The following is a 24,826-nucleotide window of genomic DNA, read 5'->3' as shown; positions in this document are numbered from 1 at the left end:
ACCTCTGCCTAAAAGTAGGACAAGTCCAGGGTTTCACTCAAACAGCTTGATGCCAGAATTCAGTTCCTGTGGGTTCCAGCTGAAAAAAATCCCTGGTCTCAATTCAGAAGTTTCAAGCTATATATATATATAAAGGTAAAAGGTACCCCTGCCCGTACGGGCCAGTCTTGACAGACTCTAGGGTTGTGCGCTCATCTCACTCTAGAGGCCGGGAGCCAGCGCTGTCCGCAGACACTTCCAGGTCACGTGGCCAGCGTGACGAAGCTGCTCTGGCGAACCGGCACCAGAGCAGCACACGGAAACGCCGTTTACCTTCCCGCTATAAAGTGGTACCTATTTATCTACTTGCACTTAAGGGTGCTTTCGAACTGTTAGGTGGGCAGGAGCTGGGACCGAACGATGGGAGCTCACCCCGCCGCGGGGATTCGAACCGCCGACCATGCGATTGGCAAGTCCTAGGCTCTGAGGTTTTACCCACAGCGCCACCCGCGTCCCTTATATATATATACACACACATATATACAGTCGTACCTTAGAAGCCAAATGGAATCCGTTCCAGAAGTCGTTCGACTTCCAAAATGTTTGGACACCAAGGTGCGGCTTCTGATTGGCTGCAGGAAGATCCTGGAAAAGACCCTGATGTTGGGAGAGATGAAGGGCACAAGGAGAAGGGACGACAGAGGACGAGATGGTTGGATAGTGTTCTTGAAGTTACCAGCATGAGTTTGACGAAACTGCGGGAGGCAGTGGAAGACAGGAGTGCCTGGCGTGCTCTGGTCCAGCACGAAGAGTTGGACACGACTAAACGACTAAACAACAACAAAAACTCTGCATTTCCTTAGAGCATGGGTGGGGAAAACGCTTGCCTGGCAATACTGAGCTATGTCCCCGGCAGTGCAGTGCCTTCACTAGAAAAAAGAGGGACTCCCCTTTATTGCAAGCCCACCCCACATGGGCTAGACCTGTTCATTGCCATCTCATGGTTAATGGAATCTTGGCCTTATTTCCCCTGCTCTTGTTTTAGGTAGTCAGCTAGTTGCTTTCTGGGAGAGCCAGAGACCAAGAGAGCCAAAAAGGACTTGTGGGAAAATGCCAAGCATATCAATTATTTGGGGAGGGTGGGTGGGAATCATCTCCCTAGACAGAGCTGACAGCTTTTACGCCGGCAACTACACTGTAATCACTTTTTAAGTAACCCAGAATTATAGGTTAGATGCTGGCAGAGCGAAGCAGATAGAAACTTAGCCAGGGAGTCTGCAAGAATCTCAAAGCCAGGAGTGGGAAAGGCTCTTCACCTCTAACGCAGAAAATTTCCAGGCCAAGGGCCGCATTTCCTTCTAAGCAATCTTCCCAGGGCCACATGCAAGTGGTGGGTGGGGACAGAGGCAAATGTGGGTGGGGCAATGGATGCAAATTTTTAGCAAGGTGGACAACAGTGCGTCTGTATGTTTGTGGCTGAAGACGGGAGACGGCACGTCCACTGCACTGAACGTCCAGGTTGATTTCTAATTGTATTTTTACGGCTCCTTCCATTTCTTACGTTGCAATTCACTACATTGCATGGAGGTAACGCTCTGCTTTGTGAAGGCAAACCTCGCACCAGACATGCAACAGTATGTCAAGGAGCATTGCGCCTGCATACCCTGACCTTTTGCCTTCTCGGCTAGAAAACAGAGTTTTTCCCCTGACTGTTTGTCCTCTCACAGATTTGTTTACTAGACATAACGCTTGGCTAGAGCATGACCATGGATGCCGGCGTAATCAAGTATCAGGGGAACATCTGAGGGGAAACACCTGCTGACACATGTATTTGCTAATGCTGGAAATGTGCTTATATGGAAAGTAAGAGCTGAACGGGACGCGGGTGGGTAAAACCTCAGCACCTAGGACTTGCTGATCGCATGGTCGGCGATTCGAATCCCCACGGCGGGGTGAGCTCCCGTCGTTCGGTCCCAGCTCCTGCCCACCTAGCAGTTCGAAAGCACCCCTAAGTGCAAGTAGATAAATAGGTACCGCTTTATAGCGGGAAGGTAAACGGCGTTCCGTGTGCTGCTCTGGTGCCAGTTCGCCAGAGCAGCGTCGTCACACTGGCCACGTGACCCGGAAGTGTCTGCGGACAGCGCTGGCTCCCGGCCTCTAGAGTGAGATGAGCACTGGGTACCTTTACCTTTACCTTTAAGAGCTGAACACTAAGAGCTGTTCAACAGTGAAGTAGTCTCCCTTGGAGGTTGTGGACTCTACTCCTCGTACCTACGGGACCGCCTCTCCCAGTAGGTCCCACAGAAGATCTTAAGGTCCATAAATAGCAACACCCAAGAGGTCCCGGGCCTTAAGGAAATTAGATTAGCCTCAACCAGAGCCAGGGCCTTTTCAACACTGGCTCCAACCTGGTGGAACGCTCTGTCTCATGAGACCAGGGCCCGGCGGGATCTGATTTCTTTCCGCAGGGCCTGTAAGACAGAGTTGTTCCGCCTGGCCTTTGGCTTGGAGCCAATTTGATTCCCTCCCCCTCTTTCTTTTTTCTTTTTCTTTTCTCCTCCTGTGATGAGGCTGCATTTTAATATTTTAATGTTTCAATATTTTAATGTTGTATTTTAATCTTGTTTTTAAGTTGTATTCATTCAACTTGTTTTTATTATTGCTTGTTAGCTGCCCTGAGCCCGGCCTTGGCTGGGGAGGGCGGGGTATAAATAAAAATTATTATTATTATTATTATTATTATTATTATTATTATTATTACTTCCCTGCAGGTTTTTAAGCATAGGCTGGATGGCCATCTGTCATGGATGCCTCAGTTGAGATTCCTTCATTGCAGGGGGTTGGGCTAGAGGACTCTTGCGAACCCTTTCAGCTCTACAATTCTATGATGATATGAATAAAATTCAGTCAGTCAGAAATAAAAGAAGCCATAAAATACAATTAGCAAGCATGCAGCATATTGAATGGTGCGTTGCAATGGATACAACATGCAGGAAAAATCATCCAGTGGTTTGACAAGACCCTCCATTACAGTGGTACCTCGGGTTACATACGCTTCAGGTTACAGACGCTTCAGGTTACAGACTCCGCTAACTCAGAAATATTACCTCGGGTTAAGAACTTTGCTTCAGGATGAGAACAGAAATCGTGCTCTGGTGGTGCAGCGGCAGCAGGAGGCCCCATTAGCTAAAGTGGTGCTTCAGGTTAAGAACAGTTTCAGGTTAAGAACGGACCTCCCGAGGTACCACTGTAATTTGCAAGTGGTCCATGGGGTTTGGGGTGGAATTTGGGAACCAGTGAGCTACTCTTTCTACTCACAAGCCTCTCGGTCCTCCATCCAGGTGAGCAATTGGCCTCATCAGAGTCCAAGGCCACTTTCCAGCCAAACACTCAAAGAGGGCGTGAAATGAGGCTGGTGGCAGATCTGTCCTGAGGAGAGTCCCATGGGCCAAACAGAGATGCTTGAAAATATGTACTTGATCTTTGTAGGGAAAGATCCGCCAAAAAAGTTGAAAAACATCTTCATGTATGCAACAACGGCCGCAAGAGTTTTGGTAGCACAAGGATGGAAGACTGAAGAAACCCCAACTAAAGAATCATGGCAAGAAAAATTGACGGACTATGCAGAACTGGCAAAACTGACATACAAGCTATGGGACAAGGATAACTGTGACTTTAAAGATGAATGGGAACCCTTTACAAAGTATTTGAAGACGCAACAAAGCGAACTGGACTCCTTGGCTGGTTTTGAATAAACATTCACAAACTTTTTATTGATAATAATCAGCTAAATAGTTTGAGGATCTATACAACTGTGTAACATGAAGAAAACAGCATTTTTAGAGAAATCAAAGACTGGAACTGAGGGAAGTTGGGGGGGTGGGTTCTGTGGGGGGGAGGGGGGAAAAATGGGGGGGGGGATAAGGATGATATGTTTCTGGATAATATGTTTTGTTTAATTTTGAATAAAAAGTTATTAAATGAAAATATGTACTTGATCTTCAGGCCTGAGGTTGTCCACTCTTGTCCCCTGCTCTACCCTTGTGCCATCGCTATTGCAATAGGGGAAAGAGCATGGCTCCAGTCAGTGGCCCCACCCCTTCGGTCATGTCCCCATCACCTGCCCTTGTCAGGAGTGATAAGCCAGCACTTCGGTTCATGAACTGGACCAGTGGCTCACGAGGGGGTCATTATTCCCTCCCCTCCGCAGCTCATGGAGAATTCAAGCCGTCTTGCCGACAGATGCAAAGAGGTAGCAATTAATGAAAACCATTCTGTGTGCAATAGATAGCCATTGAACGGAAGGTCCTCCTTATCTCTGAAGGAATAGTTGCTCCTGCCAAATGCAGATACCACTGAGGTGCAAATTAAGCTTGGAATCTCAAGCGGAAGGACAAAAAATTGCTTTCCTCACGTTTTAAGCAAACTGGAACTGCTCCAAAAGTGCCTGTCTGTAAAGAGTTTGGATTTGATATCCCGCTTTATCACTACCTGAAGGAGTCTCAAAGCGACTAACAATCTCCTTTCCCTTCCTCTCCCACAACAAACACTCTGTGAGGTGAGTGAGGCTAAGAGACTTCAGAGAAGTGTGACTAGCCCAAGGTCACCCAGCAACTGCATGTGGAGGAGCAGGGAAGCGAACCCGTTTCACCAGATTATGAGTCCACCGCTCTTATCCACTACACCACACTGGCTCTCAATAATAAATTGTTATTATTATTCATAGAATCGTAGAGATGGGAGGGACCCTTTAGGATCATTTAATCCAGCCCCCTGAAACGCGGGAATATGCAGCTATCCCACAGGGGAATCGAACCTGCGACCTTCATGTTATCAGCAGTATGCTCTAACCAGCTGAGCTATCCTTTAACTTTAAACAGGGTAGCATCTCAGGTGCCCATCTTGCAAAGGAATTTGAACTTTCCCCAAGGTGACGGGAGATCTTCCTACCCTTCTCATTTGTCCTCACAACAGCATATCTGCCCCTCCCCCTTTTAAATACATACACGCCTATGAGAATCAAAAGCAGACTTAAAGCGTAGCTTTCAGCCTTGCTTTGCGCTTCAGACGTCATCTCATTTTCACACCCACTCATGCAGCATCTTTTGGCGAGGAACATCACAGCACAATGTGTCAGAGCAAGAGGCCTGATGTAAAAATAAGAGTTCTTCTGCCTACTTTCCTTGGTTGAGAGTCTAAACTCAAAGCAACCGCACTGGGCAGAGCTTGTGACCCCCAAGAGGAGTCCTGGCCTGCAAGTCTTACCCAAACCTCTGGTGTTGATCTCAACACTGACGTGTTCAGAGAAGATCACTGCAGTTGTGGACAACTCAGTCCTGAGCCACGATAGGTAAACTCTGCATTTTCCCCCTCTATTTTCTCTACTTCGTATCAAACTGCTATGCTTTCTTTAGAGTCTAGGCATAATTTCTTTAGATTAGGCGTATTAACATGTTATTATGTTAACAGCGAGAAGATCAAGGAGTGAACCAGGAAAGAGAAAGATAATCTGTGCAGACAAGTTCAACATCACAATTCTCAGAAGAAAAACGCATCTCTATCCTTTGGTCTACAGTTTCAGCACTAAAAGCATCAAGAGGACTAGGGGAGTTTTGCTCAAAGACATCTATCTGTATTCTGACATTGCTTCACAAGCACAGGAGCCACTCCCAAAGAGTTTCGACCACACAGGGCCAATTGCTTAGCATCTTCTCCTATCCCATATGAACCAATCCAGACCCTGAAATCATCCTAGACTGGAAGTGTCCGCCAAAACCACATACTGTAACACTGGCCCTGAAAGACCTACACCGCTAGTGTGGTGTAGTGGTTAAGAGCAGTAGACTCGTAATCTGAGGAAGCGGGTTCGCGTCTCCGCTCCTCCACATGCAGCTGCTGGGTGACCTTGGGCTAGTCACACTTCTCTGAAGAGTGTTTGTTGTGGGGGAGGAAGAGAAAGGAGAATGTTAGCCGCTTTGAGACTCCTTCGGTTAATGATAAAGCAGGATATCAAATCCAAACTCTTCTTCTACATTGGCATTTCCGAGCACAATTCAAAGTGCTGCTGCTGACCTTTAAAGCCCTAAATCAGGGGTAGGCATATATTTGAACATGGCTATCATATCACCCCCTTAACCTCCTCTTCTCCAGGCTAAACATGCCCAGCTCCCTTAGCCGTTCCTCATAAGGCATCGTTTCCAGGCCTTTGACCATTTTGGTTGCCCTCCTCTGGACACGTTCCAGTTTGTCAGTGTCCTTCTTGAACTGTGGTGCCCAGAACTGGACACAGTACTCCAGGTGAGGTCTGGACACGTTCCAGTTTGTCAGTGTCCTTCTTGAACTGTGGTGCCCAGAACTGGACACAGTACTCCAGGTGAGGTCTGACCAGAGCAGAATACAGTGGCACTATTACGTCCCTTGATCTAGACACTATACTCCTATTGATGCAGCCCAGAATTGCATTGGCTTTTTTAGCTGCCGCGTCACACTGTTGGCTCATGTCAAGTTTGTGGTCAACCAAGACTCCTAGATCCTTTTCACATGTACTGCTCTCAAGCCAGGTGTCACCCATCTTGTATTTGTGCCTCTCATTTTTTTTGCCCAAGTGCAATACTTTACATTTCTCCCTGTTAAAATTCATCTTGTTTGTTTTGGCCCAGTTCTCTAATCTGTCAAGGTTGTTTTGAAGTGTGATCCTGTCCTCTGGGGTGTTAGCCACCCCTCCCAGTTTGGTGTCATCTGCAAATTTGATCAGGATGCCCTTGAGTCCATCATCCAAGTCGTTGATAAAGATGTTGAATAAGACCGGGCCCAAGACAGAACCCTGTGGAACCCCACTAGTCACTCTTCTCCAGGATGAAGAGGAACCATTCATAAGTGTACCAACCAAGCACGTACATAGATCAGCACAGGAAGACCGACCTGAAACCAATTTTGATTCCCCAACTGACCAAATGTTTTCTCTGCAAGGTCAAAGGAAAATGGAAAAGCCTCCCCCTTGTCTTTTCCTTGACAAATCCTGTCTTAAGGGCACATTTAAGATATGAATAGGGTGTGAGCCTGTGACCTGGCTCAGGAACTAAGTATTTATCATTACAAAAGACTGGCCAGGCTCCCTAGGCAATCCAATCAAGTGACCAGGTAACCTGGCAGCCAAGAGGTAAACAAAGCACTCAGATTTCTGCTGTAGACCGCCCTTTCTGTGATGTAGGTATGATGTATCTGGGGTGGTGGTCTTGAGCTACACCCCTTCTGTGATGTATGTATGATGTTTCTGGGGGTGGTCTTCAACTCCAGGGAGGGAATTTAAAATGTCTATATAAGGGCAGGCACACTTTTGTTCGGGGTTCCTCCTCCTTTCCCCGCGTGTGAGGGGAGCACCCTGTTGCAACAGATCGATAAAGATCAGGCTTACCAGCTGCTTTGCTTCTCAATATTCTCTGGTTGGCCTCTGTTATTTTCTCCTACCAACAGGGAACCTATGTAAGGACTCTATATGGGCTCTTGGATACCCCATAAGGGGGAAAAGGGCAGATTTTTGTTTACAACATACAACAAACAACAGGCCTTTTCTCTGGTGGCACCCTGAATATGAGGCTCACCTGTCACCTTCATTATATGATGCCATGCCAAAAAGAAATTCATTTTTTCCCAGGCCTTTGGCTGATTAAAAAAAATCTATGGACTTTTAAATGTGTTTTTGGAGGGGTGTTTCTTTGTTGTTGTTATGCTATTATTTTGTGTTTCGTTTTGTATTTTTATGCTGTAAATTGCCGTGTGAGTGTCACAGGAAGGGCAGTATATAAATCTAATAATGAATAATGAATAGGCATTGCCTAATGAGGAAAAAAATGAAAAGTTAATGGGACGGTCAAACACAATTGGCTTCCTTCCTCTTTGCCTCTGAAAGGATTCCAAGGGGAAGTGGGAACCAAACTCAGAGATCACACTTCATCAAAGTCCAAGTCTCCCTCCCTCTGCAAATTTTCAGCCCCATTGAAGCTGTGGTCCTTTTTCAGCTGGGCAATGACCGGATGAGAGCGACCCGAATGAGGAGTCTGTGAGCAGGGACTGCTAGATTTTGGGTTCCTGTTTACTAGCTCTGCTTCAGAGAAAGTGGTGATGTAAGAACCAATATCTGTTTCCATGGGAATTGGGAATGAAGCCCAAAGTTGATACTGATCAAGTTTAGCAGTGCTTAATTCCACAAGTCTAATGTCTCTGAGGGATGATGGTGCAATCCTTCACCTATTGCCAGTGCTCAAGATCTACCTCTTATTTTGTTTTGATGGTAAAAATAGCAAATTTTAATGGTGTGTTGATTCATATGCAAGCTCCATCAGCATCCGGTTGTGTGAAGGCTCTGAGTGGATCAGAGTGATCAATCGAAAGATCGCCAATCCCCTGTCACGCTCATTGCAACACAGAGCCTGAAAACCAAGAGGTTTTGGAGTGTCGACCTTAAGCCAGCACTGGTTGCTAGATCTAGCCGCTCAGAGAGTTTCCACTGGGGGTGGGTGCAAAATGTCCCCACGCTGTACCGTTTGAGAAAGGATAACCTTGAAAACAGCAGCACTAAGCAGGGGGAGACAGCACCACACACAAAAAAAATAGCAAATATCATTATTCAGCAAAAACTGCAGCAGTTCATAATGCAATATGACAGCGAAAGAGGGAACTGGGGATTTAATAAGCAAAGGCGTTCTATTACATCCCGGATTTCTGGAAGAATGCAGCGCTGCATTTATTCCGGATGCCTCTATCAGAAGATTGCTTGAAGGAATGGCTCAAACATTACAGATTTGCCCGTGTGCTATGGGGAAAGGGCCTCCTAGTGGTGGTGCAATGAACTGCAGGGGGGAGCCTTCTCGGTGGTAGCTCCCTGCCTATGGAACTCCCTCCCCTCTGAGCAAAATCTGACTTTGACAAGCTTTCAGCACCACTTGGAAAAAAACACTCATTCTGTTGTGAGTTCCTGCTTTACTGGTTGACAACAGTGGGAAATGCACGCTTGTGATCTGTTTTAGGGGTTGTTTTAAAATTGCCATGTATCCCACTAGGTGGAAGAGTGGGTAGCAAAATAAATAAATAAAATTATTATTATTATTATTATTATTATTATTATTATTATTATTATTATTATTGGAGAAAAGCAATGGCAACCCTAGACAGCATCTTAAAAAGCAGAGACATCACCTTGCCAACAAAGGTCTGTATAGTTAAAGCTATGGTTTTCCCAGTAGTGATGTATGGAAGTGAGAGCTGGACCATAAAGAAGGCTGGTCGCCAAAGAATTGATGCTTTTGAATTATGGTGCTGGAGGAGACTCTTGAGAGTCCCATGGACTGCAAGAAGATCAAACCGATCCGATTCGGAAGGAAATCAGCCCTGAGTACTCACTGGAAGGACAGATCCTGAAGCTGAGGCTCCAATACTTTGGCCACCTCATGAGAAGAGAAGACTCCCTGGAAAAGACCCTGATGTTGGGAAAGATGGAGGGCACAAGGAGAAGAGGACGACAGAGGACGAGATGGTTGGACAGTGTTCTCAAAGCTACCAGCATGAGTTTGACCAAACTGCGGGAGGCAGTGGAAGACAGGAGTGCCTGGCATGCTCTGGTCCATGGCGTCACGAAGAGTCAGACACGACTAAACGACTAAACAACAACAACTATTATTATTATTATTATTATTATTATTATTATTATTATTATTTAAGAGTCTCATGCTCTATTAACTGAGCTATTGTCCTAGGTTTTATTAAGGTGACTCCTTCCCAATGTCATACATCTGTGTCCCTATAGGGAGGGAACAAAGACAGAGTTGCCAACTCCTACCCCGAGAGTAAAGAATAAGTCAAAAGGGGAAGGGGAGGAGAGAGATTTAAAACACACCAGCCCAATCAGTCTGACTTCCAGACTGAGAAAGGCACTCAGGTAGATTTTAAAGCAGTCAGTCTGCAAACATATTGATAGCAAAACTGTGATAAAGTAGAAGTCAGCACAGATTCCGCAAGAATAAATCCTGCCAGACTAGTCTTATCTCTTTCTTTGATCAGGTTACTCACTTTGTGGATTGTAAGAATGCTGCGGGTGGAATTTATTTTGATTTCAGCAAAGCTTTTAACAAAATCCCCTGTGATATTTCAGCGAAGTGGCTAAAGGCAGGCTAGGTGATAAAACTGCAAGGTGGATTGCAGCTACGGGAAAGGGCTGTAGGTTCAAAAGAGCACCTGCTCTGCATGGAAAAAAAAGTCCCCAAATTTAGTCCTCAGCATCGCCTGATAGGGCCAGGAATGATGCTTCTCGTCAGTGCAGACAAAAATGGACTGAAGTTACACAGCAGATTCCTATATTACTAATTCACAGCTGTTTGGAGCCCACACTCAAAGAGTGCTTTTCAATGGGCCATTCCCTTTGTAATGTAAGGGTTAACAGTTTTAAAGTCTAGCCAAGGGGTGTGTGTGGAAATGTTGCTTAGCAACCAGGCAGAGCAGCATGAGCTCCACTGAGCTAGCACATCTCTGATTGGCTGTTCAGTTCAGAGAGAGTTTTCTTCTGTATATTTGGTTGAATGTCTCTGTGTGATGTACAAGGCCCACAAAGAAAAGACCAAATCTCCCTGCTTATTTCTCTTCAAAGTATACACTGCTTGGTTCAGTCTCCTCAGTTAAGTGTTATCAAGATTTTTCTCTCTGGGCTCCAGCTGCATTAGTTAAGTGACTTTGCTAATGCTTCTGAACTGAATCATAATATAAGGATTGCAGCCTTACATGGGAGTAAGTCATTGGGGCAAAATAGAGCTTACTTTTGAGCATGCATGCACAGGAGTCTAACTGTGCAATCTTATAATATTCATTTACACTCAAAAGTTAAGTCCTGCTGACTTAAATGAAGCTTAGCCCCAGGTATAAGTAGGAATAGGATTGTAGCCATTAATGGTTTGGGGAGCAGACGAGGCTGAATTAAATTTAATATGTTGCTTTATAGGCAAAACTCTTCTTCTTCTTCTTCTTTTAAGTGCAGCTGATCCCTGAAGTCAGTGCTTTGCAGTCTTATTCCAAAGTTCTTGGGCATCTTATCTTTTTCCCAGGCACGAGCCGATCAGTCTTGCACAGATAGCTCCAAAATGAAATTGGAGGTGACACATATTTAATGGTTCTTCGCCCATTTTCTTTTCAAAGTTATTAATAGTTGAGGTTCTCCCTTTTAATTTTCTTCCACGCCAGAAGCAATTTTGAGGCAAGCTATGCCCGTGGCTTTGTTAAAAATGTTCAGTATCAAAGTACAATGGCAATAATAATAAAAATGTACGAATTGCCTTTCTGGGGTCACGTCTAAAAATCCCCATATACCCAGCCCTCTGTTCCAAAGGGGGTGAAATCAGATGCCTGTAAGAAATGAATTGCAGTGGTGGAAATAGACATCACCTTCCTTTTACTCAGCACTGAATACTTCATTTCATCAATATCAAAGCAACGCCACAATGAGAGACTTACTGCCCGTGAATTTTCCTAATCCAACTTTCTCTAACAGTGTCATCAGGAGTTGCTAGGACATAATTTGATGCCCTACCGCCACATTTCTAGTTATTAATTAATCAGTTTAAAATATTTATAGCCCAGCTTTTCCATTTTTAAAAAAAGGGTCAGGGCAGCTTACAAAAAAATAAATAAATCACACAGTCCCACCCTTAGAATGTCCCTTTTGGGGGGACTTACACCAGCCTCAGCTCAAACAGTTGTACCCTGGTTGAGCCAGGATAGGCAAGTGTGGCGATCACTCAGGGTACCCGGACGTTTAAAGGTCTATTGATCCCTGTGCCACCACTGTGCTCGCTTAATGACAGGCTGTTTTGCACTGTTTTGACATTTGTTTTACGTTGAAATGAACGCAAGTTATGTGAATTATGTAACTTATTTCAATTAGTGGACTCAGTATAAGGTGGAAACCAAGAAACAATGCTGGTTGTGATTAATGGAGGTCAGAATGGAAATCGCTTCCTTTCGACATCGCTCCCTCCAGATGACCTTTTGTTGAGCATTTGTCCTGATTTGCTTTCTCACACAGAGGTCTGGTTTTTACTAAGCATCTATTCTGATTTGTTATATATGACAATGAACATTCATCATTATTTGCTCGATGGGTGTGTACATGTCTTCCCATTAATGATTCAGGACCAAGGTGATCAAGGGTCTGGAAACCAAGCCTTATGAGGAACGATTGAGGGAGCTGAGTATGTTTAGCCTGGAAGAGAAGAAACGGAGAGGGAGCTATGAAAGCCTCTGTGGCGATCACACAGGGACCCTGGACGTTTAACGGTCTATTGATCCCTGTGCCACCACTGTGCTCGCTTCCCGGCTGCCACCAACCCGTTACTCTCAGGTAAAACACTGAGTCCAGACAGTTGTTAAAATGAACTGCCAAGTTTATTTTATAAGCATTAACAAGTTTATGGTTTCTCAGATAATATTCCTGTCAGTTTCTTAACTTTAGTTTCTTTACTGGCTTATACCTTCCTAATACCTCCTGACTGTTTATATCAACTGTTTGACTGACCCTCTGAACAGATTCTCTTGCTCTCTCACATCAGACTAGCCCAACCCACAGACTTAACCTCTCTGTCTCTTCTCTAACTCCAGACTGACTTCTCAACCACCCTAATTCTAACTCCTCCCCTTGGGTTCCCATTGGTTAGTCATTTTACAATTAGTTACCCCTTTCCTTATGAACCCAGTATGATGTCACACACCAAGGAGGGCAAACGCCACAGCAAGTTCTGCCGGCTTATTTTCAACTGAGCCAGGGTTGGAGCGTTAACCCTGGCTTAGTCATTCTTCAGAGCACAGCTCCTTCCCCAGGGTCCAGAAGGTCAGACTCCAAGGAAGGGAATATATACTAATAAATCTGTATTTGATGGATGAAAATATATTTTTGACATGATTGAGACTCCTGGACTTGGGGACAGAGAATTATAAAATGTCAAAATCGAGATGTGGAAAATACGGAAACAACAAGAAGAGGCAGAACTGAGATGGGCAGATATGCTTCAGAGATCCAGACTGTGGGGAGCTCCCAAAAATTAATAATTATAATTTGGTCTTTTTATTTTAATTGGAGTATTATGATTGGATATATTAATTGGATTTTTTTATTGGAAAATCAATAAAAATGATTTTTTTAAAAAGACTCCAAGGAAGATATGGGCATGGGCATTTTAAGTTAAAATTAAGGCAATGTGCAGTGCGCAGCTTGACATGCCACACACTGCAGACGCCAAAGCTCGTTCCAAACTGCAATAAAGGTAAAGGGACCCCTGACCATTAGGTCCAGTTGTAGCCGACTCTGGGGTTGCGGCACTCATTCCGCTTTACTGGCCGAGGGAGCCGGCGTACAGCTTCTGGGTCATGTGGCCAGCATGACTAAGCCGCTTCTGGCGAACCAGAGAAGATCATGGAAACACCGTTTACCTTCCCGCCGGAGCAGTACCTATTTATCTACTTGCACTGTCATGCTTTCGAACTGCTAGGTTGGCAGGAGCTGGGACCGAACAACGGGAGCTCACTCCGTCGCGGGGATTCGAACTGCCGACCTTCTGATCAGCAAGCCCTAGGCTCTGTGGTTTAACCCACAGCGCCACCCGCGTCCCTCCAAACTGCAATAGTGCACTAGTAAACACTTTCTAGTGCACTAGTAAACACTTAATTTTTTCCAAACGTACCTTTAAGCAAGAGGAAACAATGTCCCTTCTGGCTTTTAAATCGACCAGAAGACAGGCAGTTGCAGGGTAAATTAATGCGGCATACAAGAGACACAGTAGCAGGAAAACAAAAAACCTGCCCTGCACTCTGGACTTAGCCACAACTCCATTTACCCTGCTGATTTCACCAGGAAAACCCATGGTTTGGCACTGAATCGGGACAAACAGCAATCGACTTTTCCACGGATCGCTGTTTGTTCCGATGGAGCGCTAAAGAAGGGGCTTTCCGGTGGCAAATGGCAGGACAAAGGCAGACCTGCTCAGACCCACGCCTAGAAACATGGGACAAGCAGAAAATCACTTGGATCCAGGCATTCCAGGCCCGGGAGAAGCAGAAATGTGGATGAGCCCAGAGCCATGGGCCCATTTAGCTTCATATTGTCTACACAGACAGGCAGCAGCTCTCTAAAATTTCACACAGCAGACATTCCCAGTCCTTCTTGAAGGTACCAAGTATTGAACCTGGGACTTTCTGCCTCCAAAGCTCCACCACTGACCTACAGGCCTCGCCCAAATTACTCGAAGATAATAAGGTCGGGCAGCCTTTGATATGAGAACAGAAGTTTTGCAAGGTTTCCCCCTGTGACCCACGTACCTACGGGACCGCCTCTCCTGGTATGCCCCGCGGAGGACCTTAAGGTCCACAAATGACAACATTTTCAAGGTCCCAGGTCACAAGGTGGTTAGATTGGTCTCAACTAGGGTCAGGGCCCTTTTAGTACTGGCCCCGACTTGGTGGAACGCTCTGTCACAAGAGACTAGGGCGCTGCAGGACTTGACATCTTTCCGCAGGGCCTGCAGGACAGAGCTGTTCCACTTGGCCTTTGGTTTGGACTCAGTCTGACCCTTATGTTTCCCTCACCTTATGGTCTCGATTTATTGGCTACTTTTAAAATGAGGCTGCATTTTAAATTGCATTTTAACCTGTATTTTAAATTGGGTGTTTTTTTCCTATTATGATTTTACTGTAATTTTACTGTTGTTAGCCGCCCTGAGCCCGGCTCTGGCCGGGGAGGGCAGGGTATAAATAAAAATATTTATTATTATTATTTGCAAAATGTTGAGCAGCAGGTAAATATCTTTCCTGCAGAAAACAGCAAGGCCTCAGGAACCCACACAGTTTACACACAAGCACACACTGGGGTCCTAGATTGTGTTATCCGTGCAGATAATGCATGGTTTCTCTCTCACACATAAACAACCACACACAGAGGGAAGGGGGATACTCTGGCTATTGCTCCAACTTGCAGCAAAGATTTAATAGCAGAAGGTTTGTGGTTGAGATCCCAAATTGCTGAGGCTTCATTACTCTTACACAGCACACTGCCGAATATTTATTAGCACAATATGAAGTATTAGCATCAATAATTAAAGCCAAACTAAATAAACCAAGAAGAAATGGCCTTTGCTAAAGCAGCAACAATGCGCAAGGCAAAGCGACGACCAGGCTGGAAGCATGGGCAGAGTTCCACCAGGGCTGCAGCAAGGCACTTCTTCAACCCAGGTTAGCACAGAAGCCCACAGGGAACCGACCTCAGCAGGATCTCTCAGATTTCACCAGGCAGTTTCCATATGCTTTCAAACTCATCTTCAGAGACCTTGACGGCTAGGAACTTGCCATTTTCAAAACAACCTGGAAACAGATTTTTTCCAGGGTGGCAAATCTCATGTCACGCTCTGCACTTGTGCAACGGGACTGCAGAAAAGATAGAGATACATTTGCCTTTTCCAAAGGCGTCAGGGCTGGCTGGGAAGACGAGAAATGGAGAAACAACCACGTCTCTTAATTGTCTGTTGCATGGATGAGTCACCTTTGCCGTTCAAAACCGGCTCTCATTTTTATTCATTCCGCTTTGGCTTCTACAGGCCGGTTCCTTTTCCTTCTCCCATCCGAGTGCCTGATCCTTTCGACCTCAAGCAGCAGAGATCCCGCTTTCCTCCTATTTGAGGCCAGATCAAGTGAAACAGCCAGTTGCAAAACACCCCTGGTTAACCTACCGCTGGCTTGTTATGACAAGATGCCAAAGTGATGTGTTATCTCCGAGTGTAAAACAGAAGAGCGAAAAGGAGGCATGCCTCCAAAAGCACCGTGGAATATGAACATCATTTCAGATGGGGAGAGCAGGAAGCTGCCAATAACCCTGTACCAATAACTATTGCGCCCACCTGTGCACAGGAATGGCTTGTGGGGACATGCATCCCCACTCAGGACCAGTGTTAGAAATTAGCCGGGCGCAAGGCGCAATTTGCGTCTGACTTGGGTCCATTTGCAACCACGGGGAGATCTCTGGATGCCAGATTGCCGACTGGGGAAAGCAAAATGTCGCTTAGAAATATTTCCCTTGGTGTTTGGATTTGTTTTATACTGGATTGTTATACAGTGGTACCTCGGGTTACATACGCTTCAGGTTACATACCCTTCAGGTTACAGACTCCGCTAACCCAGAAATAGTGCTTCAGGTTAAGAACTTTGCTTCAGGATGAGAACAGAAATCAGGCTCCGGCAGCGCGACAGCAGCGGGAGGCCCCATTAGCTAAAGTGGTGCTTCAGGTTAAGAACAGTTTCAGCTTAAGAACGGACCTCCAGCTCGAATTAAGTTCTTAACCCAAGGTACCACTGTACTCAGTTATTGTCTGGTTGCATACAGGCCATTTGAAATCTCTAACCTTTGCAGAAATGGAAGCAAGAAGTTCCCACCAAAGAAGAACAGATAAATAAGGTAACGGACTATGCGAAACTGTCAAAAATTAACAGCAAAATTAAGCGAATCTAACAATGAGTGTTTTGTGGAAGAATGGATGCCCTTTTCAGACTATTTATAGGAATATTACAGTATGATGAACTTGGGAGCAGAATCTGAGCTATGAGCAAAAGAAGCAGTGGATTATAATATTGTGGTTGTGATTTGATAGATAGGCTGAGGCAGAAGGGGAAGAAATAAGAATTCCATGAGAAAGAGGGTGAGATGTCAACAAAAATAAAAGGGGGGTGAAAATGTGCGTTGACTGTACATATTTGAAATGTTGAAACTTAATAAAATATAATTGGGCGAAAAATTTGAAATCCCTGACTGTTTTGAGCAAGATGCTTTTTACGTTTCCCCGCCACCTTCCATAGCCTAAACTGTATAAAGGAGAAGAAAAAATTGCAGGAGAGCAACATCAGAACCCTTAATTCTACAGAGCTGCTACCATTAATAATACATTGACCCCGGCATGTCATTAAAAGGTTTTCAGAGCAAGTCGGAGTATCTCAGCAGAATGGAAAGGGCTCAGTCACATGCTTGGGGCACAGCAAAAGCTCTTTTGCAGAGACCACTGGAGTTGCATATACACTGCTCTGAGGTTTCCAGGAAAGTAAGGGATATTAAGGTAATGAAGTGCAGGTCCCAAATCTGCTGGCTTTCCTAGAAACTTAGGAAGCTGCCTTATAGCAAGTCAGGTGCACTGGTCCAACTAGCTTACCAGGGTTTCAGATAAGGGATGTTCCCAGCCCTACTTGAACCCGAAACCTTCTGCGTGCAAATCAGAGGCTCATCCGCTGAGCTATCGCTCTTCCACATCTCTCTCTCTCCCTCCCCCCCCCCTTTTTGGAGTGCAAGACAGAAAGTCTTCCTGCATGCACTGCAGTGTTTGGAATTCATGGTCACAAGATTTGGCGATCTTTCCCCTTAAAGTCAGATCATTGGACCATTTAGCGCAGTACTGCTTCCACCGACTAGCACCAGCTCTCTGGGATTTATGCATGGGTTTCTCGCATCCCTACCAGGGGGTGCCAGGAATTAAATCTGGGACCTTCTGAATGCAAATCGGATGCTCTACCACTGAGCCACGCAGCGTCTGAGGTCTAACGGGGAGGGCTGTTGATTTCATGCCCTGCTTTGTAGGCATCCGGCTCTTAGAAACACCAAGACTCTGTTGCTCCAGAGGGCAAGGCTAGAGAAGCAATGGGTGGAAACTGCAAGTAATGAGGCCTGGGCTAAATATTAGCAGAACCCTCCTAAGAACGGTTGGACAGAGGCACAGAAACAGCCTCAGATAGTGGCAGGCCTCTATTGCTGGAGGTATTTAAGCAGAGCATCTGCCAGGAATGCTGTAAGTGCATCTTGCATTTCAGATTAAGAGTAGGGTTGGTCTAGATGACTTCTTGGGGTCTCTTAGAACTCCATACATTATATAGTCCTGTGGCTAGATGGACTGATCCATCAATGCAATTCTTAACATTTTCTTCTGCTCCTTTTAATATTTCAAATGATTCTTTTCCACCACCCGGCACTACTGTCCACAAGCGTGCAATATAAAACATAAAAGGAATACTATCTATCTATCATCTATCTATCTATGTAAAACTAAGTCCTACTGAGAGCAGACCCTCTAAAATCAACAGAAGTAAGTCATGCCCATTAATTCCATTGGGTTTACTCTGAGCTACAGCTCACAGAACATGTTAAAGATTAAAAAGCATTTACGTAAAACAGGTTTTAAAAGATTCCATTAAACATAAAACTTGCGTATCCCCAGCCACGAAGTGTTGCCAAAATAAGGAAGTGCATCATTGCCTCCAGTAATAAATATTCAAGCTGAGACATAGACAAATGGCAAGAGAATTTTAGCCGTGGTGAGTATGAAGTAAGTATTAGCAAAATATAACACACTAAGTATTCCTGGGGGAAAGGGATAGCATAGTGGGTCCTACATGCAAGACAGAACTGCAAGCGGTTTCTTTATTCCAAGGCTACTCATCGGTTGCATGAATCTATTTTTTAAAACTTTTCATCGACTAACTAAAGACGCTGATTAATCAGGCAGCCGAACTTTCTGTAGACTGTAAGCACTCAAAAACTGCAGATGCGAAGCACCACCCTATTAGTTTTTATAACTTTTTATCCCAAATGAATGGTGGCAAAGAACAAAAAAACTGCAAAACACACACACACACACGAACATTTAACAATAGTCACATATCCTCATGGCTAAAAATTTCAAGATTACCTGGAACAGCCTCTTTCAGCCACCAAACGCCTGGGGAAAAGAGAAATGGGTTTTTTTTAAGATCCCTTCCATATGTTAATAATGAGGGAAACTGACACACCTCAACAGGGAGGGCATTTCACAAACAGGTAGACACCACTGAGGAGGCCCTGCTTTGGATCAATGAGGGGAGAGATTCCATCAGGCAAGGCCTCCTTCCACGTGCCTTACTCCACCCTCTAGTCTCTCCTCTTCCTTGGGGGGTCAGTTTTATACAGTCTCTGCCACAAGAGCTTAGAGCAGAATCACAGAATTGTAGAGTTGGAAGAGACCATGAAGATCATGAAGTCCAGGCTTTCCCAAACTTGGGTCTCCAGTTGTTTTTGCACTACAAATCCCATTATCCCTGACACTGGTCCTGCTAGCTAGGGATGATGGGAGCTGTAGTCCAAAAACAGCTGGAGACCTAAGTTTGGGAAAGTCCTCCCCCTGAAGTACAGGAATCTTTAGCCCAAGGCGGAGCTCAAACCCACAGCGCTGAGATTAAGTCTCATTCTCTACCGACCAAACTGCCCCTCTAGAGTACTGTATGCACGATCCCCAGGCAATCTCACATCACTTCACAACCAGAGACATAGGAAGGTCAGGTGGTACCTGGTGAGGAAAATTTCTGGTCAACCCCCCCCCCGCCCCCCCACACACATTGATTTTTTTTAAAATTCATTTTTTTGCCTGCAAAAAAAGGGTTTACATTATTTCATTTTTTTCTCACAAAGGAATGTGGATTCTGGGCCTCTGGTAACAAGTAGGCAACTATGGACAGATCCTTAAATCTACAGGGTAGGTTGTGTTTTGGCTTGTGTTATTTTATTTATATTTATTGCTTGTTTATTTAATAAATTTTATTTTTTAAAAAAATCTGCAAAGTGGTTTACCAAAACAAAAAAACACCACAGCAGTAAAATCAAGAAAAATTAACAATCCTACTTTAAAACATACAAAAGCTAAAATATTAAGATTAAAATTACTTCCTAAGCATCTAGGTATGCTTGCCTAAAGAAGAATGCTTTTAGCTGGTGCCCAAAAAGAGTCTAGCAAAGGCACATGCTTTGTTGCAATAGGCGAGGAGTTCCAAAGTGCAGGTCTGTCACAGGAAACAATGCAGTGCAGATATTATGTGGAACCTGTAGTATCTGAATATTCAGGCATATCAGTTAATATCCTGACCCTGCTCCACTGGATTAGAAACTTCAGTCTTCACGACATAGGAAAACGGCCAAGTAAACAGCTGTTTTTGTGGAGGAGGGTCAAGATATTAACTGATATGCATGAAACTTCACATATAGCTATATAATCCCTCGTGTAGTAAGATAAAACCTTTGGAGCAGGCATTTTCAAAAAATAATAATTATGAACTGCCCTAGTAGGGCAGTAATTGTTCCTTGATAATTTGTCAACCTCCCTCCATGATGGCACCTGGGCCGACCTGCCCCCCCCTTCCTACGCCCCTGCTCACAACCTCTGAAGCCCCCTCAAGTTTCATTCATGGGAGTGTTATATGCCCCTCCGCAACATTTTCTAGGTCAGGTAAGAGAACCTGCAGCCCTTCAGATGCTGGTGGATGCCCATCAGCTGCAACCTTCACAGTCAATGGTCAGGGATGATGGGAGTAGCATCTGCAGGGCCACACATTCCCCACCACTGCTCCAGACCTATTGGAACACCCACACTACAAACACTCCTAGGTATTTCTTGTTGTTGTCGGTCTTAAGATACAAAGGAGTGTGCCTCTGGGGGTGAAGCCAAAAGCTGGAGAATCGCAGCACCTGCTGTGGCTGCTGAGACCTCGTAACTGCTGCCTCCGGCATTGTTTTGCTGCACTAGCAGCACAGAAGTGACCACTCTAGGGCACAAGCCTGGGCAGGGTATATGGAGGTCCTGGTCTGCCCAGAGGGCAAGACCACCCCTCCCTCAGCCTCGCTGATGGGGTCCAAAGGAAAGCAGACCAAGACATTCAGCACCAGCTTGGCTGCAGGAGTTGCCGGAAGGAAGTACAGTGGTACCTCGGGTTACATATGCTTCAGGTTACAGACTCCGCTAACCCAGAAATAGTACCTTGGATTAAGAACTTTGCTTCAGGATGAGAACAGCAGGATGCCCCATTAGCTAAAGTGGTGCTTCAGGTTAAGAACAGTTTCAGGTTAAGAACGGACTTCCGGAACGAATTAAGTTCTTAACCCGAGGTGCCACTGTATGTATACAAGGCGCCATCCAATTGTCTTAAGGACTTCACTTCAGATTTGTGTAGGGTTTTACTTCTTAGCTGTTTCTTCTCCCAGAGATGTCCCACATGACAGCTATAAACCGCTTTTATGGTGTGGCTGTTAATAATATCATCTTCATCATCATCTCACCATGCCTCCAAGGACCTAAGAGTGAGTCTCCTTCCCTTTTTATCCTTACAACAACCGTGTGAGGCAGACTTGGCTGAGAGATACCAACTGGTCTAAGATCGACAAGGGTTCTTGGTTATCCACTCGGGATTCGAACCAACACCTTCTCAGCTTTAAGTCCAACACTGCAACCACTGCACTGGCCTGACATCTGTAAAAATACATGTGGTTTCTCTGCACAGGCCCTGCACTGTTCCATAGCCGTTGTTGTTGCTTAGTCGTTTAGTCATGTCCGACTCTTCGGGACCTTTCATTTTACTGGTTTTACGCAGGAAAGCCACACTAAATGTACCCATACTAAAAGTGAGATATAGTCGTCATCTTTCCATTTGCCCTTTTCGCATTTTTGGTTTATTTATTTCACAAAAGCCCACGGCACGATAAGCCACGCCATACATTCAAAGAACATCCTTCCCCAAGAACCCTGGGAGCTGTAGTTCGCCTCCTCCCAGAGCTATGATTTCCAGCACCCATAACAAACTACAGTTCCCAGAGTTCTTTGGGAAATCCATGGTGTGGGTGTGGCCCCAGTCACTAAAGATGCCATTCTGCTGCTAGGGGATATTCCAGCTTTTATATTGTGGAATACAGTTGGTGTGTGACCCTTCCATTTCACCCATGCCCTTGGTATAAGTCTGTTTCTTGCAAAGTTCCCCACACTGCAAAACGTTCGAGTTGTTAGTAATGCACAGAAACCTTCTTGATCACTGTCAATTAATTCGATATTTAAATAAAAGTATGGTGGGTTATCAGTTTGCCACGATTCATAATAGAGAACTTCCATGCCCAAGGGAAGTATACCTGCAAACAGCAGGTGCAGACAGTAACCACCTTCACACCCAGATTGTGGATGTAGTGCAGCTGACCAGCGCTGAAAAGAAAATCCAGTATTAATTGGACTCTTGGTCCAATCCGCTAAAGCAGTGTTGTGTCCTTGTTTCAATTTCTCGCTGATCTTGCTTTTCCTTAAAAACAGAAAAAAGCTTATTCATCTCCATATTTAATTGCAGAGGTGCGTTTCAGTGGCATCTCGTTTTTTAAAAAAACCGAATAAGCCTTTTCAGAACTCATCTGGAGAAGCATCTTTGAAGCAGCGTTTTCAATCTACCTGCCTTTTACAAACTCCCCAGAGAACATCATATCGCCTGCCCCCCCCAAAAAAGAGCACAAGTGTTGTTGCTCCCGGAGAAACACACAGAGACCAAAACAACCGCTTGCAAATCTTTTTGTTGACAACAAGTTTCCATGAGGCTGTTGCCTAGACTAGGATGATAACGCGCCACAGCCAGATCATCAAACATTCCTGTTTCTATGGCAAATTCCCCACAACACCTTGAGCGCTTTCGACTTTCAGGAAAACATGTTCTCTTCCATGTGACCAAGATAACATTACGTTATCACAGCCCTCACATCTTCAGGCGTTGCATCTCTCGAGAGCTCAGCCCCCCCCCTTTTTTTTTTACAGGAAGAAAATAAAGCCATGCTTTCTATCTTTGCAACGAGATTCCATCCAACATCGTTGGAGCTTTTACCTTGCAGGAAAAGAACCCAGCCGATCACCTAGTGCCACAATTTAACTCCGTTATCGAAACGCACCCTAGCTGTTGATAGCGATCAGTCCACCTCAGAAAGCAAATTCTTATCACGCGTTTTCCCCAACAACCCAGAATTCATATGCTTTTTTTCCTGTGCCGATAACCCACAACCCGCCATCACCAATCCAGATTTATTTACCAGGGTGTTTTTCTGCCCTTACAAACCACCACGGTTTCTTGCAAAGAGCCCTTTTGGGTAAAAGAGGCACGTGAATGAGAAGCATCTCTGAGCTTTACATGCGTGCCACGAGCCTTCCCAAAGGCTGATTCACACATTACATTTAGCACAAAACGCAAAACAACACCGAGGTGGATTTGCAGACACGTGCATCTTACTGGGAGCCCGGGATCAAGTGCAACTCCCAGCTGGGTTGTCTGCACACCCCTTTGCTTCAGCAAACCCGTGTGTGCTGCCCCATAACGTGGGAAACGGCCCTAAAGCTACGCTCTCCGTTCCAGGATCTGGGTCTGCAGCTTGCTAGAACCCAACCAGAAACATGTTGTTGTTGGCATCGTGGCATCGGCCCACCAAATGACACCCCCCCCCATAATCCATCCCACTGAGGAATGCCAACCCATGTGGACATGATTCCTCACCCCTGGTCCCATCCAACCCACCCACCCCCCGAACATTTTATCCTGGCCCATCGCGCAAGCAATCCATCAACCGCGCGCCCAGGTGTCATGGGGTGCCAGCAGCGACTCACACGAAGGCGTGATAGAGCAGCGCCCAGCCCCTCGGCCTCTCCAGGGCGTCGTAGATCAAAGTTTGCATCCGCCTGTATTTCACGTTGTTCCTCTTGACGGGTCGGCTGAGCGGCGTCTTGGCCAGAAGCCCAATCCCTTGCGCGGACCTCTTGCCACCGTCTTCCTTGCCCGCCCCTTCCAGCAGGAGGGTCCCATCTTTGTCTGCCCCGGCGCCCAGAGCCAGAGCGCCCTGCTCCAGGTCCCCAGCGGCCAGCCCCACTTTCCTCTCGTCCCCGACGTGGCCGCCGCTGCCACCACCATCAGCCCCTGGAGGTGGTAGCGGCGGCGATGCTCCTGCTGCTGCCGCCGCCGCCTTCCTGGATTTTAGTCCCATCTTCCTCTCCTCCTCCTTCTTCTTCTGCCCTGGTCCTCAGAGGTGAGCAAGGGGTGCGCAGGAACAGCAGCCGCGGGGAGCCAAAGGCCATGGTCTGCGCCCACCCTCCGATTTTCTGGGGGGGAGGGAGAGGGGAGGGCTCCCCCCTCCCCAGCAGGGCAGGGCAAGGGAGGAGAGAGAGGGGGGAGAGCTGGAGAAGGAAGGAAAGGCAGGGCGAGGGAATCACATCCTCCGTCAGGTCATCGCCTCCCTAGGGGAGATGGGCATCAGCTCCGCGGGCACCGAGGAGGCATCAGCGGCGAGGATGCTCCGGAGGAATGGGAGGAGGAGAAGGAGGAAGAGAGAGGAAGCTGGCAGCGGCAACAACACCTGGTCCAGCCGGGCAGGGGCGAGCAGCTCATCGCAGGGTTTATTTCCCACCGCGACGCATGAGAGCCCCGGCGCAGCCCCCCGACCCTCCTCGCGCGCTCCAGCTTCCGATGCCAGCCAGGGAGCGAGTTTTCTCTCCTCTCTCTCTCTCTCCGCCCAGCCCTGCCCAGCCTCACCGTAGGGCGTGGTCCATTGTAGAGATGGGAAGCCAGCAAATCGCAGCAGCGCCTCAACCGGCTCCTCCTCCTCCTCTTCCTCCTGCCCAGTTTGGCGAGCGCCCGGCGCGTAATTGCGCACAGAGCGGCGGCGAGAAAGGAGGCTGGCGCGCGCTCTCCACCCGCCACCTTTTATGATCGCGATTGCCGATGGGTGCAAAAATATAAAATAAAGGGAGAGGTGGGTGTGAATCCCCCAGAACCAGGCGCGAGGGATTGCCCCTCTCTCCGGTAGAGGCAGTAGCGGCGATCGCGCCGCCAAGCTGGCTGTTTTCGTGGCGCTCTCTTTCCATTCCAGGCTTGGCTGGTAAAAGACAGGAGGAGGAGGAGGAGGAGGAGGCCAGGCTAGGGGGTTGCCGGGACTCCCCGCGGCTTTCGGGCTGGGAGGAGGTGCGGGGAGGCTGCG

At 46.4% G+C, this 24,826-nt stretch overlaps 1 protein-coding gene across 2 annotated transcripts in view; it reads right to left on the bottom strand.

Annotated features, from left to right (window-relative positions):
* Positions 1-24,425, bottom strand: part of KCNQ3 (potassium voltage-gated channel subfamily Q member 3) — a 154,758-nt gene extending 130,333 nt beyond the window's left edge. Inside the window, exon 1 of one of the 2 annotated variants that reach the window (XM_081918723.1) lies at positions 23,463-24,425. In XM_081918723.1, the coding sequence (XP_081774849.1) occupies positions 23,463-23,836 (374 nt within the window). In that variant the 5' untranslated portion in view covers positions 23,837-24,425. The remainder of the gene's footprint in view (positions 1-23,462) is intronic. The other variant, XM_081918724.1, reaches the window with a different exon arrangement.
* Positions 24,426-24,826: the final 401 nt, after the last annotated feature.

This window comes from Podarcis melisellensis (assembly GCF_964234715.1).
Source record: "Podarcis melisellensis genome assembly, chromosome: 7".
Lineage (NCBI taxonomy): Eukaryota > Metazoa > Chordata > Lepidosauria > Squamata > Lacertidae > Podarcis > Podarcis melisellensis.
The sequence above is the reverse complement of the archived record's forward strand: the minus strand, read 5'-3'. Positions and strand labels throughout refer to the sequence as shown.